The following is a 9,870-nucleotide window of genomic DNA, read 5'->3' on the forward strand; positions in this document are numbered from 1 at the left end:
TACTGTCATTAAATACCACAGGAAAAGTAATAATGGATAGTAATGGCCTTCAAAGAAATCGAATTGGAGTGTTTTATACCACCACTTAGCATTTATATAGGGTTCCACCTTCTAAAAGCTTTAGAAATGTGAATTAATTATTCCCACAACACTACGATAAGGTGAATAACTGCATATCAGTATTTTAATTTTACAGAATCGGAAACTGAGTCAGAAAAGGAAGGGGGCAGGAATGGTGTTTCTCAATATAGCACCTTGTACATGCTGATTATTTCCATGGGTCCTGACCCAAAATAAATGACTTGTGCAAGGTCTCAGACCTGGGCTCAAAATTCATGAGTTTCTAGCTCCTCCGTTTCATGGTCAGAGAACATCTCTGCCTCATGTTAGGCGTGAATCGTGGAATGGTCTTTGGAATACAAAACTTTATTATACCCAAGATGATATTTCAGATAAAATCTTGCCGTCCTGAGTAAGAGCTGCAGGATTTGATCCAGAGTGTAGATTAATGGCCACGACTAGTCCTAGTTCTTGAAAAAGGGTACTGTGTAGTTTGTTAAACAAATGTGGATGTGACCACAGTGTGGATAATAGCACAACTACAGACAAATCAGAATTTTCTAATACCATTTTATAATCATCTCATGTCCTCTTGCTTGCACAGAAATGACACAACAAAGGAAAAATGAAAAAGGGAGGTGAGACAATATCTTATACTAGACCAATTTTGAGCTACTCTCTGGTATGTCTACACTGGTGGGTTATTGCGCAAGAATGGCCATTCTTCCACAGAGCGTCCACACTGCCCATCCGCTCTTGCACAAGAAGATTTACAGTATGGCATGGTAAGAGAGGGCTTCTTGCGCAAGAGCTACGCTCTTTTCTAACTAGTGTAAGCTCTCTTGCTCAAGAGCTCTTGTGCAAGAGGGCAGTGTGGATGCGTGGCAGAGGTTTCTTGCTCAAGAAAGCCCTATGGCTAAAATGACCATCAGAGTTTTCTTGCGCAAGAGAGTGTCCATACTGCCATGGATGCTCTTGCACAAAAGCACATCTTGCACACGGCAGTGTGGATGTGTTCCTGCACAAGAGTTCTTGCAGTGCAGACATAGCCCATAAGTCTATTAAATTAAGCTATTTACATCACACACCTTAAAACAGCATAGCTATGTCACTGCAGCAGCACCACTGTAATGCGTGCTGTGTGGCCGCACTCTATCGTCAAGAGGCAGTTCTCCCAGCAACAAAATAACACCACCTCCACTGAGAGGCAAGAGTTTCATCAACAGGAGCGTGGCTTCCACCAATGAAGCACTGTCCACACTCACACCTTTTGTTGCTAAAACTTTGTGGCAGTAATTTTTCACCCCGGATGACAAAAGTGTCAATATAGACCTCACTTCAGTAAGGTCTTCCATGTAGCCACTCTTTGCTAAAGGAATAGAGCTCTCCTGTCCACATAATTAAACCACCTCCAATGAGCAGTAGTCACTATTGTCAGCTGGAGAGACTCTCCTGCCACGATAACTCTGTGCACACCAGCACTTTCGTTGATTAAACTTGTGTCATACATTTTTTGCACATCTCTCACCAACAAAATATAATTGTAGAGAAAGCCAGACTCAGTGCCACAGCTAAATATGTTAAACAATCTGTTCTACCTTATAAGTAGTTAACGCACATTTCAAGGGACTATTGAAGGTTAAAAGTCTCAGGGGTAGCAATGTCAGTCTGTAACTAAAAAAAGGTTAAGTGACTGATTAACACCCCTCTGCTCACAGGGGGTACAAGAAGTGAGGGGAGGAAAAGGTAGCTATGGAAAGGTGTTATTGGTGGGTTACAGATTTCTGACTTATTACAACAGTCTTTGAAACGTGTTGTGAATTTTGCTGTGCACAGCTTCTTGGACCAGTTGAATATTCCTTCTCTTATTTTCTAGCACTGGTGAGTATAATAGGAGCTCTGCATCCACAACCATTGCATTGGTCCTTACATTCATTCTTGGCTTCAGTATTTTCCATGCAAAAAATAAAGTATCATCTTCTCTAGTGACACAATTACCTCCATACACAGCATACAAGCTGATCATCAGTAAAAATGTAGTTCATGGATTTATTAGAATATCTTACCATGTCCAGAGCTACCACTGACAAAAGTTTAAAAACCATATGACAAAAGTGCTAGAAAGCTCTTTATTTTAAGTGGATAGTTTGTCCTTGATTCATACACATTCTTATTCAGAGAACCTACTCAAGTGGATCTATGAAGGATTATGCATGTCTCTTTTTTTCTGTTATATAATGAATCTTTTTGAAATTCTCTGGATAAAACAAGTTGGGTAACATTCAACCCCCCTCTGAATCCCTCATTTTGCCATTGACTTAAAATAGGATTGCATCCTTTGTTTCTAAACGTTAAACTGCCTTCTGATATCTGGAGGCTGCTTCTGTGATCTTCACCTGCACCAAGCTGTGCACTGGGTCTCACAGACCAGGATGCTGAAACTTAAAGGTCTCTTACCAGGCAGGCCAGGATTTTTGCTTGCTTTAAAGGACCATTGACAGCTTTAAGGTCTGATGTCTCATAAGCCATGGTGGATAGAAATTAATCCTGTACAACACTGGAAAGCTTTCCATTGATTTATAGCATTTTTCTCTTTGTATCAAGATATCAGACCCTGAAATTATGTAATTCTGATTCCCATCTTGTCTTCTCGTCCACCATTTAAATTGGAAGCTGATTTTAGTGGCTGTGCCGCAAGTAATATTTAGAGCTAATAGTGGTCTCTGTCTGAAAACTTATTCTAGCAGTCCCAGCGTAGGGATGTTAAAATGTGTGAATTTCTGTAAATGTGTAACTGCTGAATTTTTCAGCGGTTATATGTTTACATGTCGGGTAGGAGGGCAATGCATGTACAGGTAGCTGGCTTAAAAGTGCATGTAACCATGGTTAACCATGTACACGTCTACTTCCCCGTCCTAGGGTAGAAAGCATTTATCTCTAACTAGCATGTTTACCTGACCTTGCTCAGGACTTAAAGAGGGGCTATGGGCAGAGGGCTGGTGGTGTGGAGGTGCAAGAGTCACAGTTGCGGGTGAGAAGGGGCTCTGTGTGTGTGTAGCATGCCCCACTCCCCTGAGATTCGTACTAGATCTGCTTGCTCTTTCCCTTCCTGTTCATGTCAGGGAGCAAGATCAGCTATCTGACACCTGTGCTCCCCCGCCAGAGGGAGGAATGGAGAAAACTGACAAATCCAGAGGGGGCAAAGCTTCACACAGTCCCGTAAAGGGCATCTGGGAGGTAGGAATGTGAAGGACTAGTCGACTATCCGATAAGCAAATGCTTATTGGATAGTCGACAAGCCTATCGGCTAGTCACTCCCCACCCTTTCTTGCCTCTATCAGAAAGAGGCAGCAAAAGCGGGAAGGAGAAGACTAGGTGCTTCAAAGCGGCAGCGCCACACGGAGTCCTGGGTGAGTGGGGAGTCCCCAACTGACCTTGGGGTCCACGTAGTGCTTTCACCTTAGGGCTGTTGCTACACTTCAAAGGCAGAGACACCCTATCGACTAGTCGATATTTGATTAGTCAATTACCTACAATTTAACATCCATAGTGGGAGGTGGGAGACTTAGGGCTGGGGCAATCCCAGGGAGGGGATATGCCCCCAGCTATCCCCTTCCACCTCTCTAGTGAGTCTGCCTCTTTTCTGTATTATTTTATGAGAAGTAATCCCATTCCCCAGGCACATCACATTTTCCTAGCATAACCAAATCCTTCCACTTGCTTTAAGTTATAATGAGAAGAAGCTGTATACCAAAATTTGGTGGCCCTAGCTCTTATCATTTAGGAAGAGCTCTTGACAAACTCTTAAATATATAGTAGATTCTAGGTGCATGTGACACAGCAGTTGCTAAAATCATGCTACTGAAGTGAAGGCACAGGTAGAAAGCAAAACAGTAAGCAAGCAGCAACCAGGACCAGCACTTATAGTAGGAAGTGGAAAGGACAGATTTGGTCATAACTTAAACACAAACACAAGACATGTTCTGTAGATGGTTTATGGCTGAATAACAGCATCCTGGCCATTGACACAGCCACCTCCCTTCCCTCCCTGCTATAATGCTAGAAAAGACTTCCAGAGTCAAACTTCATTAGCCACTAAATACACTTAGGCCATGTCTAGACTGCAGGATTCTTTCAGAAGAAGCTTTTCTGGAAAAGATCTACTGAAAAAACGTCTGAAAGAGCGTTCACACTGCCAAAGCACATCGAAAAAAACAATCTGCTTTTTCAAAAGATAGCATCCACACTGAATGGACATTTAAGATCGGATTTCTATGGACAGAGTGGCCAACAGGGCACCTGTGCTTTTTCCTCTTGCCTCTTCTTTCGAAAGAACTCCCTTTTCCCCATCCACACACAACTTTTTTCGAAAGTTCTTTCGGAAAAAGGCTTCTTCCTCATAGAAAGAGGTTTAGTGACTTTTTTTGGGAAAACAGCTGTTTTCCCCCAAAAAACCTCTGCAGTGTAGACATACCCTTAGTGACCAATCTAACTCCCACTGAAATCAGTTGGAGCCTTTCCTTTGACTTCAGTGGGAACGGTATTGTGCCTATCTAGAATGAAAAACGCAGCTTTGAACTAATGTGCATGTTGAAATATATTTGCTTAAACGATTACAGAAAAGGCAATTAAAATGCATCCATGAATTATGGTAACTTCCTTTGTCTAACACAGACATTAAGTTTAAACATTTGCAGCCAAGGAACACCTGTGTATTTTGTAACTAAATCAGGCACATGAAACAGATGTTTTAAATTATGCATTCCTTTCATTCACTCCATTGCACATAACAAATTAAGCTTCCACAACTAGAAAATACAGAAAAGCTTGCTACACAGAATCCAATAGCAAACATCTCATCGTTGAAGGATTCACAATAGGAAATAAGCTTTTTAGAGTTAGAACGAATCTGTGTTTGCAACACAAATTCCATTCTTCACCTCTGAAAAAGTTTTTCAGTAAAACAGCTGCTGCTAAAAGGAGTCTAGCTTTGCATATAGGAATATGCACATTAAGAGTTCTAAGATGCAAAGAGCAGCAAAGCAGGCATTGGGCTTCAAAACCCTTTTGAGTCAGATGGGCTTCTCTCTCAAGCTCTTGCAACCAAACTGTGCCTGAGTGACATCACTGAAGAGAGGGTGATGTCAACCACATGCTGGAAAAGGATACTGCTAAGACACAGCAAGCCCTTGTGTGCAGTTTACAAAACAGCAGGCAATGGAGACTGGCTTAGAGAGTGGGAAAGTAGGTGTGGGCAGTGTCTGAGGGCTGCTGAATTTCAGAGGCAATCTTTTATGACCACAGTAAATCATTATGGTGATCTCTGTGGCTGATAAGTTTCTTTCAGCATTCCCCAGTCTGTAGAGAATCTGCCAAGTAGGGAAGGTGATGAGGTTGCTGGAGAAGAAGGGATTTCCTTCCTTTTCCTGCTTGCTGCTCAGTGCTGTCTGGAGAAGAGGTTCCTGAAGGCATTGTTGTAGTTTTTGTTGAAAGCTGTATAGATCAGTGGATTAAAAAAGGAATTAGAATAGCCAAGCCATAGAAAAATACTTTTCCAAATGGGTGGGATGTCACAGGAGCAGAGAGGGTTGATGAGTTCAGTGATGAAGAAGGGGATCCAGCACAGTACAAAGACCCCAATAAGGATTCCCACCATGAGAGCAGCTTTCTTCTCCTTCTGCTCTCTCCATGTGTCTCCATCTGTCTGGAAGGTAACAGTGGCATGGCGGACTGTGAAGACCATCTGGGATTGCTGGGAGGCCTCTTTCACCTGCCAGATGTGAACACAAGCATCAACATATGCACTCTGCCTGCTGCCCAACATCACACCAGGCATACCACATGTGCTAGCAGACTAGTTACAGTACAACTACAGTTATATGAATGGGATAGGGCAGTGCTTCTCAACCTTTTTTTAACAAAGTACCCCTTAAAAAAATTAAGTACCCCCAACACCTACAGTTTTCAGACACACAATTTTTTTCTACCATTGCAACACATTTGTTTAAACAACTTAATTGTAGCCGGGTGGGTAATGAAATTTTTGGGTGTAAAAAATTCAAAAATAATAAAGTACTGTAAAACTTAAAACAAAAATTCGGTTTTCTCCAAATTTTAGTTGTGTTGACATCCCCCCCCCCGACTTCTCTCAAGTACCCCTAAGGGTACTCATACCACTGGCTGAGAAACACTGGGATAGGGCACATTGAAATAGTTTGGGTCAGCAGTGCAACTATTATATTTAAGAAATATGAGAGAGAAATCTCTGTTTTGAGTACCAGGTAGTTTTGAATAACTGAGGTCAGGAAAATAGTGGTGATAGTGGGATATGTACCTAAGCAATTTCCACTATCACAATCAGACCACGAATATCACACACACTTAGTACAATCAGAGCAATAGCTCTCTCTCATACATGCAGTCCTGCCTGTTTTTTTTTTTTTTTTTTTTTTTTTTAAAGTACGTCACTCTCTCTGAGGGGTATATGATGAGGGAAGGAGAAAAATGCCATAAGAGAGCATACAACAGACATTATCACTAAAGACCGTCAGATAGATCACTAAAGCCAGATTGTTCAAAGAATCCAGACACCATTAAGAAACAATATGCAAATTGTGCCGGTGCTTGCACCGATACACATTTTCCCCCAAGATCTACATTTATCAGGTTATTTTATATATTCTAGGTGGCTGCCTACAGACCCTTCACCCCAAATCACAAGGGGCCAGACTCGCTTGTGAAACCCTTAGTCATACTAGTGAGCCCTGACCCACAAGATTTCAAGGAATTGCTTCTCTGACTCACTACGCACCAGCCTGAATCAGAGGTTCAGAGTCAGGCTCAAAGTTCCCAGACGTTTCCACCAGCACATTTACACAGCACCCTAAACTCAAAATAAGAGATGCAATTTGCACTACACAAATAGAGTATCTTATTTCAAATCTACTTCAAAATAGCTTATTTTGAAATTTGGCGTGTCTACACCACGCCAAATTTCAAAATAACATTATTTCAAGTCATCCCTTAACCCTCGTGCAATGAGGTTTACCAGGATGGTGAAATAGCATGTCTGTTAGGGTATGTCTACACTACCCCGCTAGTTCGAACTAGCGGGGTAATGTAGGTATACCGCACTTGCAAATGAAGCCCGGGATTTGAATTTCCCGGGCTTCATTTGCATAAGCGGGGAGCCGCCATTTTTAAAACCCCGCTGGTTTGAACCCCGTGCAGCGCGGCTACATGGGGCACGAACTAGGTAGTTCGAACTAGGCTTCCTAGTTCGAACTACCGTTACTCCTTGTGAAATGAGGAGTAACGGTAGTTCGAACTAGGAAGCCTAGTTTGAACTATCTAGTTCGTGCCCCGTGTAGCCGTGCTGCACGGGGTTCGAACCAGCGGGGTTTTAAAAATGGCGGCTCCCCGCTTATGCAAATGAAGCCCGGGAAATTCAAATCCCGGGCTTCATTTGCAAGTGCGGTATGCCTACATTACCCTCCTAGTTCGAACTAGGAGGGTAGTGTAGACATACCCTTATTTAGAAAACTATTTCGAAATAATGGATAGCTTGTGTAGACACAGGGTAGCTATTTCAGGATACCTCTGGTATCGCAAATAGCCATGCACTGTAGACATACCCTTTGATTGCACACTTTGTCTGCAAGTCTCCTTTCAAGACTTCTGTGGGCCAGAGGCCTTGGGCAAGTTTCCCAGCAGAGTCCAGTAAGAGCAAGGTCCCAGAGCCATGGAAATCCTTCCAACTCCTACCCAGCCCAGCTGGAAACCCCCAGACTTGACCCACCTCTAGGCCTTCTGGTGCGATGGGGGTGATGGAGTTGTTCTTTCGAGATCCAATGCGAAACTTGGCAGCCTTGTAGATCTTCCAGTAGACAAAGAGCACGACACAGAGCGGCAGGTAGAAGGCGCCGAAGGTGGAAAAGACTGTGTAGGAGGGCTCCTGGCTGACCTGGCACTCCTGGTTGCCCTCGGAGTAGGTCTCGCCCCAGCCGAAGAGCAGCGGAGCCAGGGCGATGACAGCGGAGAGGGCCCAAGTGAGGGCGATCATGGCGTTGGAGATGCGGCGACGGGCACGCAGGGTGTACTCCAGGTGGCGGCTGAGGGACCAGTAGCGGTCCAGGGCGATGGCCGTCACGTTCCAGATGCTGGCCGTGCAGCACAGGACGTCGAAGGCGATCCACACCTGGCACAGCGCCCGGCCCAGCTGCCAGCGCCGCCCGGCCAGCTCATGCACCAGGCTCAGGGGCATGACCAGGGCCGCCACCATCACATCGGAGACCGCCAGGGAGGCCACCAGGTTGTGGGGCACGCGGTGGAAGGCTCGTACCCGCAGGATGGTGGCCAGCACCAGCATGTTCCACAGGAAGGTGGCAGCAGCCAGCAGCGCCAGCAGGGTGAGCAGCAGCACCCCGAACACGGAGAGCGGCGCCCGGCCGGGCAGTGCCGCCGGGGGGCCGCTCCGGTTGGCCGCTGCCCACGGGGTGGCGGAGAGGTTGAGGGGCCCGTCCATGCGGGAGGCAGCGGCAGGGCCGCGCGGGACTCAGGAGGCGGGCGGCGGGCGAGGAGCCGGCGGCGCCTCCGGGCCCGGCCCGAGGCAAAGTTTGGCGGGAGGCGCGGGCATGGCGCGGGGGGAGCGCAACCCGGGGCTCGCCGCCTGCACGGGGACAGGAGCAGAGCCCGCCGCGAGCGCGCCCTGCGGACACCTGCTCGCCGCCCCGCTTGGGGGAGCCTTTCCCCGGCGCCCGAGACGCGCTGCCGAGCTGGCGGCGGGCGGCGCAGTCCGAGCTGGCGGCGGCGGGGCTTTATCAAAGGAGAATGACTCCGACGTCAAAACGTGGCCCATCAGCTGACGGCAGCCCCCCTTCCCTCCAGTCCTTCCCGGGCGAACGCACCCCTGGCTCGGCGGCCAGCTGCCCGCCTTCCTCGCGCGGCTGGCGGCCCCGGGCTCTTCGCTCGCTGCCAGGTGGAGGAGGAGCCCGTCTGGCTTCGGCACCTGCTGCTGCGGGTTAGCTCAGTGCCCTGCTGCTCCTCGCCCCGCAAGGCTCCAGGAACAGCCCCGGCTTCTTGCAGAGGACGGCACCAGCCACTGGTAAATGGATTCCCCCGAATTCCCTTCTGTGTGCTCGCTCACTGCCCTTGCTGCTCCACACGGATTCGTCTCATGCACCCATTTCCCTGTTCAGATAGGCTGCTGCTCTGCACCTGCTCATAGGAACAAGCTGTTACGTGCTAGTGATCTGCTTTGTTAGAAGGGGAGTTAGTGAGAGATTACAAGGGAGCAGGTATCCATGGCTTCAGTTTACAGGCACTTTAATCAAAGCTCTGCTCTACCTGGCGAAGTGTAACTCAGTCGAGTCCCCTCTTCATAGAGTCTTTGCAGTGGGCTTCAGCAGAGCAGAGACAGAGGAAAGTGGCCTCAGATCTCAAGAGCATGGGTAAAAGAAGCTGGAGAATGAGAGCTTTTCAGAATCATGCTTAGTCATTTCAGTTTACAGATGGTTATCCAGAGATTACCCATAGTTAAATCAGCTCAGCCTTTCCAGCGCTGCTTTTCTGCTAAGTGGCTAGGGCAGGGGTCTCCAAACTACGGCCCGCGGGCTGGATGCGGCCCGCGAGGCCCTCTCATCCGGCCCGTGGAGACCTTTTTGTCTGGCCCCGCCTTCCGCGTGCCGGTGTGACGAGGCGACCCCCGCCCGTCCCTGGGGCGCCGCCGAACGGGCCCTTCTTGCCGCGGGGGGGGGCCCTGTCAGGGGTGTGCGGCGTGTACTCACGCCGCGCCGGGGCAGGAGAAGCGGG

General features: G+C 47.3%; 1 protein-coding gene across 1 annotated transcript; it reads right to left on the reverse strand.

Moving 5' to 3' along the window:
- Positions 1-2,185: 2,185 nt before the first annotated feature.
- Positions 2,186-9,254, reverse strand: HTR5A (5-hydroxytryptamine receptor 5A). The gene is made up of 2 exons (XM_075922768.2): positions 7,859-9,254; positions 2,186-5,830 (listed from the first exon to the last, which is right to left on the reverse strand). The coding sequence occupies exons 1-2, from the start codon at positions 8,582-8,584 to the stop codon at positions 5,498-5,500; spliced, it is 1,059 nt and encodes a 352-aa protein (XP_075778883.1). The 5' UTR covers positions 8,585-9,254; the 3' UTR covers positions 2,186-5,497.
- Positions 9,255-9,870: the final 616 nt, after the last annotated feature.

This window comes from Pelodiscus sinensis, chromosome 2 (assembly GCF_052426305.1).
Source record: "Pelodiscus sinensis isolate ZL-2025 chromosome 2, ASM5242630v1, whole genome shotgun sequence".
Taxonomy (NCBI): Eukaryota; Metazoa; Chordata; order Testudines; family Trionychidae; genus Pelodiscus; species Pelodiscus sinensis.

Bases quoted from the DNA above. Each gene is read 5' to 3' on its own strand.
- HTR5A (XM_075922768.2), bottom strand. From the start codon at position 8,584: ATGGACGGGCCCCTCAACCTCTCCGCCACCCCGTGGGCAGCGGCCAAC. The intron at 5,831-7,858 runs GTGGGTCAAGTC...CACATCTGGCAG, and splicing joins TCGCACCAGAAGGCCTAGAG to GTGAAAGAGGCCTCCCAGCA.